Source organism: Xyrauchen texanus, chromosome 41 (genome assembly GCF_025860055.1).
Source record: "Xyrauchen texanus isolate HMW12.3.18 chromosome 41, RBS_HiC_50CHRs, whole genome shotgun sequence".
NCBI classification, from domain to species: domain Eukaryota; kingdom Metazoa; phylum Chordata; class Actinopteri; order Cypriniformes; family Catostomidae; genus Xyrauchen; species Xyrauchen texanus.
In genome coordinates, this window is record NC_068316.1 from 8,946,779 (window position 1) to 8,963,826 (window position 17,048).

At 41.5% G+C, this 17,048-nt stretch overlaps 1 protein-coding gene across 3 annotated transcripts in view; it reads right to left on the minus strand.

Moving 5' to 3' along the window:
* ntng1a (netrin g1a) overlaps positions 1-17,048 on the minus strand; it is a 174,967-nt gene that overhangs the window by 30,452 nt on the left and 127,467 nt on the right. For all 3 annotated transcript variants that reach the window (XM_052114047.1, XM_052114048.1, XM_052114046.1), the window contains exon 4: positions 14,417-14,589. In XM_052114047.1, coding sequence (XP_051970007.1) covers positions 14,417-14,589 — 173 coding nt within the window. The remainder of the gene's footprint in view (positions 1-14,416; positions 14,590-17,048) is intronic.

The window sequence follows — 17,048 nt, forward strand, 5'->3', positions numbered from 1 at the left end:
TTCCGTTCCATTTTTTTGTGCTTGTAACGGAAACCTTGCTAGCAACAGTCAAATGGTTATATTCATATTGTCCTTGACAAATCATTATTTTTCCAGGACATTTATGTATTTTTCAATTATCCATGGCTTTTCCATGACTGGAAAACTGTTTTGCAAAATTCCAGGTTTTCCAGGACATGTGGAAACCCTGACCTTTCCATAAATTAATAATACCCATTTCCCACAATCAAGCAATTATGTTGTCAAAATACTTTGAAGGAAAATCTGTTGCAACAATTGAGAGCTTGTAGATTTTAATTTGAGTACTTGTACAGTAAATGGAAGCGCAGCGTAGTTCTAGCGGGAAGACTAACAGCTGTACATCATCACATCATTAGCTGGGTAATTCCTAGCCAATCGCATGTAAGCCATTGCTTGATAAGTCTGCTCACAATCTATCACATTGCTGTATCAGTGTGCTAACACAGGCACATAGACACGTTTCAACCTCTCCAGGCCACAGGAGAATCAGGCAAATAACATCTCTGGAAGCCCGCCTTGCCTTTCCAACGACGTCGTCACTTCATCTCAACTTCAGCCTACATCAAACTCATGGGAAGTAAACAACCAGCAAACCCGGATCTTCACCCATATCTCATTCATTTAGGAGATCTCTCTCAATCGGATTGCACGACCTGGCGTGGAAGGAGCGTGCTCCAAGCGAATTCGGCAAAATCATCGAATTCGGCAAAGTCATTATCATATCCATCAAATTCACTCCGATTTAGTCATGGGTCTAGGCCTTCCGTTGCCATGCTACCTATTCATTACAAAGTTGCAACGCTGCCTGTTCATCATAACGCTTCCGCATCAATATCAAAAGCCAGTATTTCACATCAACAGCACATTCACTCTCAATGTAATGGCAGGCAATCGCATAATCTCATGAGGGCAGCTCGGTCAAGGTTCAATCACTTGTCATTTACCATCTGCATGCCCGAGTGTTCCCCATCGGGGAATTAAGATAATTATTCAGGCATATCATCATGTACAGTCAATGCTTATCGTACGGGCTCTCATTACTCCATTCAGAAAGATACCCCCGTTTTGCCGGTCACCTTCGCCCAAATCCCGTAATGAGTGCTTTTCAATTCATCATCCCTATGCCCTACTCACTAGGAAGACTGAGTCCATGACGTGAGCATTCCGAGGGAGCTTGACATCATAGCTTAACCCGTTGATGGGCGCCCCCCCCCTTTTTTTAGCACAAACCATGCAAATGACATACCCAAATTAAATGGCTGTATTCACTGGCCCCCTTAGAGTATGGACACAGTTACAGTATCTTTTGAAAGACACTTTGGGCTTTATTTCCCAAGTTTCAGAATTAATATACATTGTTATTTTTAAAGCTAGAAAACTACACTCTATTTAAAAAAAAATTTAAAAAAAAATTGACTTTGAGATAGGCTCATTCTGCTTAGAAGACTTCAATATATAAGATAATATACAGTTTTACAACAGGAAAGCTGCTCAACATAGTCTGTCCAAGAACGACGATGAAGTGTAATTCTTCCAGGCGAGATCTCATGTAAACTATGGAGAACATATCAAGATTTATAATTATGTACAAAAGTGCTACTGGACGTCATAGAATGAACTATGTCACGGACAATTGACCCAAGCAGGCTGAACTGGATTCATCTGGCGATCACGATTTCATAATAAGGTATGATAATGACATTGCATGTTGCCACTTCCGGCACAAATAAACAAATTGCTGTTTCTGGAGGATTGCCATCATGCAACAGAGATCGGATACCAATGTCGAACACTTAGACCTTCGAAAAGACGTATAATCTGTTAACATTAATTTCATATACATGCATGTATTTATCAGAATGCAATTATATTAAACGTAAGCAGAGTGACGTCACTCCTGAGTGCGAACAAATAGGTATCAACGGGTTAATATAGCCTTCATCAAAGCCTTGTGAAAGAATTTATTTCGTTCGGTACAACATTTCGAATGAGGTTCCCAGAGCGCCTCCAAGGGCGCATTTATGCAATCCATAAAACGCAGCATTTTCTTACTCCAGACGTACTTCCATGTTCTCATTGCTAGCACCACTGTTGCAGTGCGCCTCTGACACCTAGCGGTAGGCTCCGCACCGCTTCCCCTTATTCATCAGATTATCTATCACCAGCGGAAGGCATTTCGCTATGATCAGAATATACAGTGCGTAATTCCCATCTCATGGCATACTTATATTTTATTATCATTCAGGCATCATCAAAGTGCAGAAATTCGTTGGCATGTCTTCACAAATCATTCACTCATCGTGGTCAGACCACTACAGCAACAACTAATCAGAACCAATATATTGATAGCATAAATGCTGGAATTCAGCCATACATGTATAGGCGTGTGTGTGTGTATCTGGTCTCCGGAATACTGTCAGCGACAATGGTAACTTGGCACATCAGCCGTCGAATCAGCTATCAAGCACATTCGGAAGGAGATTTGCAAATATTCACAAAATATAAAGTGCGATACTGCATCTTCAGGTCGTAAAGGTGGGACATGAACAGTTGGAACTGATCCATGCTTGAGAATCACATTCTCGAAGATCCCGATTCATATTAACACACATTCACAAAGCAAAAAAAAAAAAAACACAACGAGCACGTCTCTAGAATTTCTAGACATCACACACTATTCTCTAACCATGCAAGCTTCCCCCCTAAAGAAACATGACAGGATCAGGTCTATTTGCACGTCGTTCTCTGGTCAATTTGGGTCTCCTAATGCAATCTCCAGCCCTATCAGGCCACCTCAATTTTGCCATGCTTATCATTCCTCAAGGCCACTCCCTCGTTTCCCACCTCCTCACAATTGCTCATTCCATAGACAGCCTCTCCTACCCACCAATCGACGATGGCTGCCGAGAATCTCCAGACAACACGCCCCTATTCTCAGACATGGCTTCCTCCATAGGATTCAGGGGTTGCCATCTAGAACCATGGTTCACAGGGGAATGGCCAGAATTATACTTTCTTCAATATAGCTTCCTACGCTCCAGACGCTTGCCTCGAAAGTAATCCCATTGTTAGATATTTCATAATTTAATGTATTTAATAAATGTTCTCGATCTACAATCCCCATCTCGATGCGGCTCAGCGGAGGGAAGAAAGAAATGACACCGAGACCCAAGCTTCAAATCCTTCCACGCCATTCGTACAGCACTTCATCATATGGTCCAGCAAACAACCTTCCCCTCTACCCTCCAATGAAATAGTTCTTTACCCTATATGGGGTAAAATATATGTTTGAGTACAGAAATAGGAAATACATTCCCAGAACCACTGCAGCCTCGTTTTGCGATGTCACTGCAAGCTACATCTACAAGAGAAGTTTAAAAGAGACCTTTCTTATTCCACACCCATCGTCACGGCCAGCGTCATATGGGTTCCCTCCAGAAACGCAAACGCAACGTAGTCATGCGACAATTCCACAGTCGTCCCTACAATCAATAAAGGCTGGCCCTCCTCGAACCATCATGTCCCCTATGAGACGTCTGACATGGCAGAGCATTTCCTGTAACTTCATCATCCCAGCCAGACACATTCCTGGGTTTTTCAACGTAGTCTCTGACCCCCTCCCTCGCTTCGCAGGAGTTCCACAGACCAGCTTCTATGGGCACCCTTCAAGGTATACTGGAATCTACAATGAAGATGCTCGGCCGCTGCTCTCCCCAATCGTACCTGAAATAGTCAACTTGACCTAAATCATCAAACAAGCTCAACTCCCCATCAGCCATAAGTTCTCATGCATATCTGGTGGTGGTTGGTGGCTCTTTCCCAGCTCATCCTTACCTACACAATGATTCAATTCAAGCAAGCCCATTGTTCGCAAGGATAGCGCATAACTATGCTCGCACCATAACGAGATATCTTTCAACAAGGTATTGCGTGACAACATCACCATTATCATATGGCGTTATGTATGCTGTTCACTTTGGCAAAGATAACCATTAAACTATTTTTCCCTCGTCGGAGGGTTTTCATATCAAATGTTTTCTTTCAACAAAGGGATTGCACGCAACGTCGCCATTATCGTATGGCTCTACACACATTGTCCCCTTCGGCAAAGATACCTCAAACAACTTTTCCCTCACTGGAGGGTTTTCATATCAAATGTCTTTCAACGAAGGGGACTGCACGCAATGTCGGCATTTATTGTATGGCTTTACACACGTTGTCCACCTTCGGCAAAGATACCACAAACAACTTTTCCCTCATTGGAGGGTTTTCAAATCAAATGTCTTTCAACAAAGGTACTGCACAGCAACGCCGACCTAATGCGAAGATTCTGCACAACCAGGGGCCCTCTACGGAGTGTCCAAAATCACAGTCGAGGACAAAAAGCACAGGGACGAAATCAAACTCGAGGAGAAGAAAAAAAAAACTGCTTTCCCATCGCAAAAGCTTCACACAACCATGCCAGAGGTATTGCAATTTCATATCAATTCTGATGCTCACATCCCTTATTTTCCTGAGACCTGGTTCGTACCAAACTGGATCATCTCTTTTGGTGGTAGTACTCTACATTCTCTCTCTTTAGAATGTGATGAGGTCATGCTACAGCGTCAGTGCCATTTTTTTTTTTTAAAGCAAAACAAGTTCAGCAGTGGCTGGCTGATGCAGTGGCAGGATGAGTAAAATAACTTGACAATTAAATGATTAAGAGTGAATTTATCATGTAACAAATCAAATGAGACAATTTTATCACATTGATCAGTGCAGAATTTGGCGCCGACTGACCGCACATTTACTGTCTAAGGATGGTAATGAGAAAATTCTCTGAAGGAATGTTTCTGCAGGATGTTTGCATTCAGTAGAACTACATGGGATACTACAATCCAGCCAGCTGTCAAATGTCACAAGTTCCATATTTCCATGAAAACATAAAATAGAGGTTAGGTATCAATAGATATAAGAGTGAAGTAAGAAAATCTCAATTATCATCAGAGAACTGCTCCAACAGTTAAACAGTGAATTATTGATAACACTAGAGGATAGCTGGTAAATCCTTAAATTGTCATAGTGCAGCAACATGTTTAATGTAAAACACAGAACAACTTGAGTGTTATTCTTTCCAAAGATTCTCCTCATTTTCACATCAATGGATTAATCACGCTTGCTAACAATCTATGGAAGATTAAAAACTATGCCTTCTCCATAATTTCATTATTATTATTTCAATTTGCCATTTCCCTTATATTTCCAATTTCAATGTTGCAAATTAGCAAGCAAATGTTAAATCTAAAGAAGTCATATAGTAAGTCATATACTTACTCATATAGTAAGTAGCTTATATGAATTGCAATGTAACTGTAATTATGGTAAAACTCACATAAAGATAATAGTGTGCAGAGTGCATACTTGTTTGAAATGAGACTCTGTTTGTATATTTATCCATTCAGAATAGGGCTCAGGACATTTTTTATTTATTTAACATGACAGTAATTCATTTCTTATTTGTTGTTAAAGGTAACTGTTGTATCAACCCATTCATGCTGATCACTCCTTAAAATCAAGAAAATACACCTTGATGCCTTCAGAATATGAAATATAATTTAAATCTTATTAAGATATATTATTGCCTGAACATGATGACTTGATTTAATCAAGATTATTTGAGATTACCAAGGGCATGTGCACTTAAATTTAAATCACATATTGACATTTAAATAAGGGAATTGTGAAAAACCTAAAAACACCAGAAATTGCACATTTCTATATCTCTAATTCAGGTGCAGCGGGAATAAAGATTCATTATAACTTATTTTTCTATGCAAAGTAGATAGCAATCAAGCAAGTACTTTGATCCGTTTTTATTGGTCTGGCCTCAGTTGTTCCAGCTCTTGTGATTGTCACGACTTCATTGGCCCTGCCCCCACCCAGCACTGGTTGTCTGTTCTCTCCCATTTGATTTACAAGTGCACAAGTTAATTTTGCTACAGGTTTTTTGCAAAAGTTGTTGCAAAAGTCAAGGCGGGAAGATTTGAAGTTGCAGTGGCAGATTCGAGTTTACTTTAAACTTTGAATTCAAAACACAGGTTTTGGATTATTGTCAATGAGGGCAGATTGCAGCTTTCAACTATTTTTATTTGACAAGTTTTCACATCGGGCTTTGAGTGTAAATTTCAACTTACAAGTACAAATATTTACTGTATACTTTCTCAATTTCAAATCTACGAGCTCTCGAGTTTTGCAACAGATTTACCTTCATAAAAGAATCTGCACAGAATGATTAAGAATAGAAAGTCTTCTGGGAAAATAAAATACCCCCAGACACACCTAAACACATGTTATACTGACAGTTTTTCAGGCTTCCTCCCAGAGGTTGACAGGACATAATTAACCCAACCTGGGCAAGATACCAGATCTGTCCTACCCTACGTACCACACTCACTTTCCTGCCAATGCATCAAGCTTGAGGGATTCCCACTGGATGGCATGAACATTGTGACGGCTTTCCTTTTTCCCCAATTGAAAGCCAATCTGTTCCTAAACTACCAATTTCCTTGGCCAATAAAAACACACCTTTGCCAAAAACCTCTGTGATGCTTTCTTTCACAATGTTTTTCCTCTGTCTTTTGAAACGGAAGTAGTTGAATTGCTGGTGGCCTCATTATTGTTGTTCTGGTAGAACAACATCCTGACCTTCACCGAGTCTCATCTGTTTGCTTTTTCAGTCCACCTGGCCATTCTGTGGACAAAATTTCAACCTTAGGCAAAGTTGGTAATTACTTTCCCTGGCCACTTACATCTCCTGGCTATCCATCATCTGTTTTCCACCCAGACGTGTGCCGTGACAAGCACAAGTAACCGTGTGTGGCTTAAAATGGAAGGAATGTGACAATCTGCACCATGGACCAAGCCAAAGTGATTTGGTGGAACCTCTCACCCAAACTCTTCTACAGTAAGTTCCAATTCAATGTCTTACAGAGGTGAGTGAATAGATTAGTATAGTAGATGGCAAGTACAAAAATTGCCTATGGTGAGTCACAGTCACAATTAAGATTCTGGTAATGCAACGCATGGTGTAATATCCTGTGATGGAAGAAACAAATATTTGAAAGAGAGATTACCGTTGCAGCAGCAACGGTAGAGATGTGGAAAAGGTAAAGTAAACAAACCAGGTCTCATGGGGGAATAAGTAGAACATCACACAAAACAAAGAAAGAGGGAAAGAGAAAGCATATCATTTTCAGAACTGACACTACGAGAGTCAGTATGTACATGGAAATGGTGGGGTGTGTGAAGGATATGCAGTCCAGGGTGGAGATGTTAAAATGAATAATTAGATAACATAAACGGTACAAATAACTCTCCTCTTCAGGGAGAAGACAAGATGGCCACCTGGCCCTTCAGATAGCACTAATTAGAGCATCCGTATCACACTGAAACAAGGATTGAGGACACGCTTAATTACACTTCAAGATTGTTCATGTTATAAAACAAGAAAGGCAAACATCTTCTGCGAGTTCAGGGTGGAGCAGTTTCGAAAACTGGAATTGACATTCTCTCTCCCTTACAATATCTCCCTCTCTCTCTTTACATGTGTGAGAATGGCAGGTGGAGGGAGGGTGGGGTTGGGAAGGGTACAGCTGTTATAGTTTCAGGACTGGAACAAGCCGATTGATTCAAGGACGCCGAACAATGCCAGGGAAACACATTGGCATCTGGCAGCCCTATACTTATGTACACTAATTAAAAAACAAAACCAGCCATTGTACATAACGGCACCACTGATAATAATTTACTCTCATTGCAACTGTCATCTCCAGATGTGTTGGGCTATCTTAGCCAGCTAGGCTGAACGGAAGTAAATGAGGCATTATGAATCCCCTCCATAGGTGGATCTTACTGGAGCGTGATTTTCATGGCTCCTGTGCTGTTTGCTGAGTGGGATTTTGTGTCCGAATAATTAAATGTTTAAAAGCTGTAAAATCAATAAGTCCTATAAAAGTGTATATCATGTTTGGCTTTTATCCCTCGACTGAAGCTGAGGTCAATGATGAGCGATAAAAACCTTTACTGAAACCAAGTCGGGACATGTTTCTCTTTAAGTGCTTTGATCGCAAGTAATTTAGAAGGGCAGACCAGTTTGATTTGAAGTTTCATTTGCACAGTTTAATCCTGCCAGGACAAGAGGAATTAGTCAGTTCTCTGTTAAGAACTGCTGTCTTAAACCACAAAGCATTACCCAGTGTGTTCATCCAAGAGAGTGGTTAGAAAACAATTAGCATTGCTCGCTAATCCCTACATCAGATTTTTAAACATTAGTGAGTGCTCGTTGGTCTTATGTTTTCAGACTCCGTACTCCACAAACTACCCTATAGTTGCTGCCTTTAGAAAATTGTGGCAATGTGTAGATCAGACCTTGTTTTGACTTAGTGTCAAGAAACCCTATATCATCCTGACAACCCATAAAACACACAAACATTAGTCAAGTTTTAGATTCAGATCAGCATGAGAACATTGTGTATGGGTTCGGTTGCTGCCTTTTCCAGGAGGGAGAAAATGGGGGCGACCTCATCACTTCCCCTCTCCGGGATAGCAGAAATAGTCTGTCATGGCTAATTCACGAACTGATCGCTCTGCAACTCGCTGTTCCGATGTGAAGCAAGAACCCAGCCACTTCCCAGAAGGTAGAGTTTGCTGTGACAAAGAGCGATATATACTTCTCTTTTTTTTTTCTAACCCACTCGGGCTAACAGGAATCACAAAGACACAGAACAGAAAAGGTGACACAACATCACCCAGAAAAACTCATCCACCTTGTACCTCACTTGACAATTTTCTGTATACCATAAAACACCAAACTTTTAATTTAATGTATTTTTACCAACAGGGTTGGGGAAGCTACTTTAAAACTGTTTGGTAAACTACAAGCCATTAATAAAGAGTAAAACTTCAGGAAACACCTTTTAAAAAGTTGTTAGCTACATTACAAGCTACTAACAAAAAGTAAGCTGTAAACTGCATTAAAGCTCATTTATTTAAGAAGGCAATTTATTTGTTTTGTAATTGAGAGCAGTATTTATCTGGCACAAAAACTAGAATTATTAAACAACATTTAAACAGAACAATGAACACTAAATAGAACCAATAAAACTAGAAAAAAGCACAATGTACAAGTAAAATACATAATGATTTACTAACACCAGCATTTAACAAAATATTTTACTACAAACAAATAGACATAAAATGCTGCACATGGACAAATGTTTTATGAATAATTTTTTTGAACTGATTCATCTACATAAACAATCTTAACCGAGTTAGTAGTGTCCCTAGTTTTAGTTAATTACACCCCAACATGGTCTAACTTGTCTCCATTACCTTAACACATGGTGGCTGTGTAAAGCACAAGAGCAAAGTATTTTAAAATGATCTCCAATTGATTGTAAAATGACAGACTGCCTTTCTTATGCCAGAAATGTTATTGTTTTTAATCCAATTATTTTTAATCCAAAGGGAACAATCTTAGATCCTGTCATCTGCAGCATTATTACATTATGGATTTCTTACTCTCATCACACAGGACTATAATAATAGGCTTTAAGGTGAGGGAGAGTTTTTATAGTGGGATCAGAGTCTGTTTTTTTTTTTTTTTTAATAATGCACTGTCATCTCAGTCCTTCAGAACACTTCACAGGCTCCTAGAGAGTCATGAGGTACAACAGCTGCCAGGAGGAATATGTCGCTCCACTCGCATGCACGCACGCACGCACACACACACACACACACACACACACACACACACACACACACACACACACACACACACACACACACACACACACACACACACACACCTTCAAACCTGCTCAAGACATGAAAAGTTACACGCACCTAGTTTCTTTGCATGTCATGTGCTATGTAAAATTACATCCAACCTGTATGTGCTGGAAACATATGGTGAATGTTTAGTAGTGTTAGCTTACTTTTGGGCAAACAATCTGTGTGTTGGATTGAAAGGTCTGTCTCCTGCCATTTGAATTAAAACGCAGTGGTGTAGTCCCCAGGCTGTAATTACAGACAGCACTTGCTTTCTAAAGGCTAACTGTCCTTCTGTTCTTTTTCTAACATTTGACATATGTGACTGCTGCTTTCTGTAAAAAAAAAAAAAAAATAGTCCTATTAATATTCTGCATCTCTCTGAAGGGTAAAACAGAGTACAAAAAAAAAAGTCATGGCATTACCATGTTTTTTGGGACACTGTCATGATGGTATTCTCTGAAGTACCTTGCAGTACAATGTAAATACTGGGGATGTGCCTGAAGCCAAATACCTTTTTCAGAAAGTTATGAATAATGAGTTCAAAACGATTAAGGAATTCTACAAAATAACAGAAACAATATCCGTTAGAATATCCTTGATTTTATTTAGCAATTTTCTAAAGAGCACATGATTAGCCTAATTTCACGATCCTTTAGGGCTTCCCTGATTATCAAAATAACTTAAAAATAGTGACATAGTCATATGTGATTATTAAACCTCAAAAAGCTGTGATAAAATTAAATGAATAGCCTACATGGTCTACGTGCTCTTCAGAGTAAACAGTGCAATATTCTGCATGCGTAAAAATAATAAATAGTAGTAGGAGTAGTAGTAGTAGTAGTAGTATTAGTAATAATAATAATAATATATAAAAATAATAAAAGAATAAAACTTTTTATGAGTTTTATAAAGCATATTTACTTTATGGAAACAATAAATAGAATAGAGTTAAAAATAGGCTCTTCGTTTAGTTGACACACTTCAGGTTTAAGCCCTGCCCACATCTGTTTTTATTCGAATACAGACACAGATCATTTTGCCATTACAACAGATGCAGATACATATAATGGCTTCGCTGTACACACCTAATAAATGTAATAGGGTAATATTACAATACCAATGATATATCAAAGTACTATGGTATTAACATCTGACAACATTATCCGACCACTGACACACCAAACTTTTTGTACTTGTTCACTACATCTGTGCTGTAAAGAGTATTTAGTTTCTAATTCAACACAATTGAACACAACACAATCTTTCAGAATGCTGATACTCCTCCCCCTTCCCCTCATCCTGTTCCTGTTCCATAATGGCCCATTTCTATTGGCCGGGCATTCACAGGGATGTTCGCAGGTGGTGTGTGGCATGCCGTGGATGTCAGCTGTTGAATCCGGTGGCCACCCCAAGACTGCCAATGCACCCCCCTTCCATTGATCAAGGTCCCCGTAGAATGTTGGATAACAATTGTTGAAGTTGAGAAATCACTGTTTTCACCATTTGGTGTCCCAGTGAGAACATCTAGGTTACTGTTGTAACCTCCGTTCCCTGATGGAGGGAACAAGACGTTCTAGACTCTACAACAGTAACCTAGATGCACCCTGTCTGTCGCTCACTTCAACGTTGTGTCGAAGAAGTGACACTAGGGGTCCCAATTCAACTGGGACCCCTAGTGTCACATGGCGTGCATGTGCTGAACCTCCTGATGCAGGTGCGGGCAGGCAGTTGTGTGCCAAAGTGACACAAAGCTGTGTCAGACTGCATGTACCCTTCCCCAATGCCCCATAAAATCGTCATAAACTTTTTAGGTTCCCAGCACCCTGAAGGGGGGAACAAAGCGACGCGCCAAGCATAGGAGCAGGCTGCGCCAGCCGTGTCTTCTCTCTCTATATGTTTCTCGCATAGAGTCTAAGCGGCTGGGGCCATCTTAATGCCATCACACACATCAGGGAAGGTGTTTTTTCCCAACTCCTATTCTTTCAAGGGGAAAAGACCCCGCGGAGAGCACCACCTGCCCAGGATGGGGGGAGGTAAAAAGTGGAGGAATACGTCAAAAGGGTTTTCAGTCCAGATGTGGGAATGGGGCGGTGGTAGATACTACCTGCTGCAAGGGAGGAGTTGCTACAAACATGGCGAACAGGGGGCAGTGGGGACTAACCAAGGGAGACACGAGTCTGCCCATAGGGGGACCGTACAGCAGAAAATATGCACAAGGGAATTAATCCACACAAGGGCCCATCCTGTGGAGCACCTATTCCAGTACAGAGTAGTTTTAGTACCCGTAGATGGTCTGGTCGGGGAATTCCTTCGCTGAATTTGCAGACCAGAGCGCTAGGGAGGAGTCATCCAGGGAGCCGAGTTAGTGGGATCTCCTGGGATAAGTGCGCACATGATCACTTCAGTGGTGGGGAAAGGCGCTAGGTGCAAGAGGTACACCCGGTCAGTTGTTCCACGTTACCGAGTTCTACCGGCTCGGACCTGAGAAACCACGGGACAAGACTAACTCAACCCTGAGATTGTAAAATCTCAAAAAGGTATTGGGTGTTGCCCAGCCCGCTGCTCTGCATATGTCTGCTAAGGAGGCTCCTAGGGCCAGTGCCCACTAGGATGCCACACTTCTTGTCGAGTGTGCTCGAACCCGCAAGGGGGCGGGCACGGCCTGGGTGTGATAGGCAAATGCGATGGCATCAACAACCCAGTGGGAAAGCCTCTGTTTGGAGACAGCGTTCCCATTCCGCTGTCCAACACGTCGGAACACCTGCTGTAGGGGGACTCCTGTCTGTAGAAAACAGAGGTCTGTCCAGGGGTTGAAAGTCTGGCAGCAGACGGGGGTGATGAACACACTTTGCGTGCCGCGGCGCCATGCCCATCTCGGGACTCGAGTCTGGAGCCAGTGCTGAAGCGGTCTCATATGCATCAACCCCAGAGTCGCGACTGCCGCAGAGGATGCCATATGCCCCAGGAGCCTCTGGAATTGTTTTAGAGGACAAGGTGAGGCATTTCAGCACTGACTGCGTACATTCTTGGTGAGGTAATTGAGTATGCGGATGCCCACTTCCCACTTTCCTTTAGCAGTCGTGGGTTCGGAGGTGAGAGGTCCACGTCTAGGTTGCCAGGGCTGCTGAATTGTGGCACTCAGTGTGAATTGCCGTGAGAATGGCATTTGCGGGCCAGGTGACCCAGGAAAAGAGGAAATTACTCTCTTATGGAAAATGTGGGTACAGCAGCAAAGTGTCCCGTAGGGGGTGCAGAAAAGAAAATACCTTGAACTGAACATTCTCCTCCAGCTGGGGATGGATTGGTCTGTCTACCAGCTCCAGAGCAAACGTCTCGTTCCCTGGGTCGTCCGTCTCAGGAACGCATGGGAGATTTCCGGGTCTTCGAGGACATTCGGGAGACGGGGGCGCTACCTGTGGGACACTCGACATTGCGGCTGAGAGCTGAGCACAGTTTGGGGCAGAGCTGCCTGTAGTCTGGAAGCCACAGGAGGATGCCCTCGGCGAGCAGACAGAGCATGGCCCGCGCTGGTGCAGCGGTAGGGCATGATGTGGGAAATGGCCCCTGTCTGTTTCTTCACCGCTGAGAACTGCTGGGTGAAGTCCTCCATGGTGTCGCCGACCAAACTGGGAGACTGGGGTGTTCAGGAAGCGTGTTTTGTCCACGTCTCGACCAGGTTCAGCCAAAGATGACGTTCCTGGACAACGAGGGTGGTCATCACCTGCCCGATTGTCCACGCTGTGACCTTTGTGGCCCTGAGGGCGAGGTCAGTCGCTGAGCGCAGTTCCTGCAACACGTCGGGGTCAGGACTACCCAAGTGCAGATCTTTGAGTGCCTTGGCCTGGTGAACTTGCAGGAAGGCCATGGCATTCAGGGTGGACGTGGCCTGTCCAACGGTGCTGTAGGCTATGGAGGTCAGTGATGACGTCATCCTACAGGCCTTGGAGGGGAGCACCGGGCGATCCCGCCAGATTGTGCCGTTCTCGGGACACAGGTCTTTTAAGAAATATTCTCTTTTAGAAGCACTGTCGAAGTGCCCAGTGTCAAAGCTGCACTGCCGTGCAGATAAGGAGACAGCCGCTGATATGCGCCGTAGATCCAACAGCATACACTCTATAGAGATGAGTGGAACAGTAAGTGACTGCAGCTCGCTGAACACACAACCACTCGGCTCTGAATAAATTTTTTTAATGGACAGACGCATGATTCCCTCCCTTTATACCCATATGTCCGGGGGAGGAACATGCTAATTCTGGCCTTTTCTCAAGTTCAGAGATGCGCGAGGCTCTCAAGAGAGACACCTAGTATCGCTTCTTCGACACAACGTCGAAGTGAGCGACAGACGAGGAACCTGGTTTTAAAGTGGAAGTAGGGTAATGGCTTCTGGGAAGACAACATTTAGTGCATTGTGAAAGGTAGGACAACAGCAAGAGAGATGGTTTATGGTCAGAATAAAAGGACATGTGTGCCTTGTTATCTGCATATAGAGCCCATATTGTTCTTTCCAGAAAAGGGTGTGTGTGTGTGTGTGTGTGTGTGTGTGTGTGTGTGTGTGTGTGTAGGTGAGAGTGTGTGTACTCACAGATATTTGCTGTGCCCTTGGGGATAGGGAGATATGATCCAGTGCTCCAAGCTCTGGCCTGATAATTCCTCTTACAGCGTCCGCAGTCAGGGCCTGTGGTGTTGTGCTCACACTCGCAAACCAGTTTCTCTTTGTCAAAGATGCAGCTGTTGGCGTGAAGGTTGCACTTACACCTGTCATAGAAAAGGGAAGAAAAAAGAGGAAATAAAAGATCTGCCCTTAAGAGATTCCAATCGAAGAGTTAAATTACACTTGAGGAAGATAAAAAATTAGGACCAGTTCTTAGAGACCAGAGTGACCTTGTAAATCATTTGCATTTCATGTAAAAGTGTATCTGCATTTGGAGGTATTCTGAAAGCATCCTGAAAGTGATTTGAAAAACCTGCACATGGTGTCAAAGATTCAGCAAAATCCACATCATTATTTTTCCCTGTTTTATTATTTTTTTCTCTCTCTAAAGATAGGTTATTTATAATTGTCCCACTGGAGAAGAAATAATGAAATACAGGTCAAACTGTCAATGAAAGAAAAATAAGAGAAATATATATTTTTGGGAATAATCTAAAAAATTAAATAAAAAAATACAAATGTGAAGAGACAATGAATATAGTGTGTTGTAAGTTGAGTCTTCAGTAATAAAAAGGCACCGAACAACTATAAGAGCATTGGATACATTTACTGTAAGCTAAATGGGTATAGCAGAAATTAGAACATTAATCACAGGAAAATAAGGATTATGCAAAAAGATAGACACTGTTGCACATTTATTTATTACAACACTTATCATGCCAGCATAGGCAAATACATTTTCTCTGAGATTGTGAAGTTTTTCTACTATACTGTATATACTGTATATTACTATTCTATAGCACACCAATAAATGACAAAGCACTTGTGAATGCGTTTATCCCTCAGGGAAAAATATGTTTAAATGTTCTTTGCACTTAATATGGTTATACGTACATTGCCTATAGCCAATGAGGACAAGAAACACCACGCAAGCACATCCACACTTGACAGGGAGGTTTTTCTTTCCCCAGTTCATTTTCTAAACAGACAAATATATTTTCTATAAGAAAGGCAAAAGATGGATGTTTCTGTTGCACAGATGTTGTCCTGACATAAATAAATTGTGATGGTGTTATGTAAAACTCTTCTGCAAGGAAAGAATAGAGTAACTTAACTTACAGTACACTTGTGTTTATGTGTGTGTATATGTTTCTGTGCAGCTGCGATTCTTGAGGCTTAATATAGACAGTAAATTAAAAGGATCAAAATTTGCTCACATCTAAACTTTAAATCAGGTTGGAAGTTTTATGTAATTCCAAGCATAAACATTGTTTCTAGTTTCTGATAGAAAGTGCAGAGATATTAAATGGGAAGCTGACATGAAATAGTGAGAAAATGCTCTCAGACGTGATGTGACTATACATAACTTTGATTGCATGGAGAAACTTAGCAAGTAATGCATTACCAGAAATTCATCAACTTCATCAAAAGTTACTAGATGCTGTCCATAGACCTTAAAGGAATTTTCAGAGTTCATTACATGTTAAGCTAAATCGACAGCATTTATGGGATAATGTTGATTACCACAAAAAATTATTTCAACTCGTCCCTCCTTTTCTTTAAAAAAAGCAAAAATCCAGGTAACAGTGAGGCACTTACAATGGAATTCAAATGGACCAATACATAAACACTCTTGTTCTCTGCTGTCTCTTTTTTTCACGCATGTGCATGATTTTTTTGAGCAGGGATGTGCACAAGGGGGTGGCTCCATGGCCCAAGCCACTAACCCTTTGCCTTATTTGGCTGAGGTGCCACTCTGGAGAAAGTAATTTTATTTGTAAATATTCATATTACAAATGCTTTTTTATCCACAGTGCCAAAGCAATTAATACATGTATTAATACAATTTATATGTGTAATTTTTCTATTGTTTTTTTAATATAAATATGTGCTAGATGACCATCTTCGGCTGTTGTGTCGTGTCTCTTGTTTTGCAGGGCAGCGGATAAGGAGCAACAGGGGGCGGGCCGCTTGAGAGTTGAGCGTGTTCAAATGCGTCAAAAATGTGCATTAGTATTCAATATTGCTTGAGTGGGCCCAAATGTAGACAATACAATTCTATATAACAATAAACACATAAAAGCGTAAATCTGGGGGATGCCACTGCCCCTTAAAATGTCTGTGTACAGCCCTGTGTTTGAGTATGGAGGATCATTATTAAAACCATTAAAGTGCTGTGTCCGAAGAGATGTGCGTGCAGGGGCTGATAAATGTGATCCACCGAATCATGTTTCAAAGTGACAAATGACTGCTGGGTCCCTGCAGGTATACATGGGAAGAATAAATGATTATGCATTATTCTCCAGACACCCTGATTTGCATCTCATTATCTATCTATCTATATATATATATATATATCATTTAGTAGAAGGGAATGTCAAATCTTAATATCCTATTCAACTTATAGGACATCCTCTTTAAAACTGGCACCTGTCACCCAAGCATGAATCTGTTGCTTCTATGAAATGTCAGCAAGCTTGCGTACATAAAATCTCCCACCAAATAATGACATATGATGCAAATTAGTCGCCTATATTATGGTGGGCCATTAAACTGCACATAA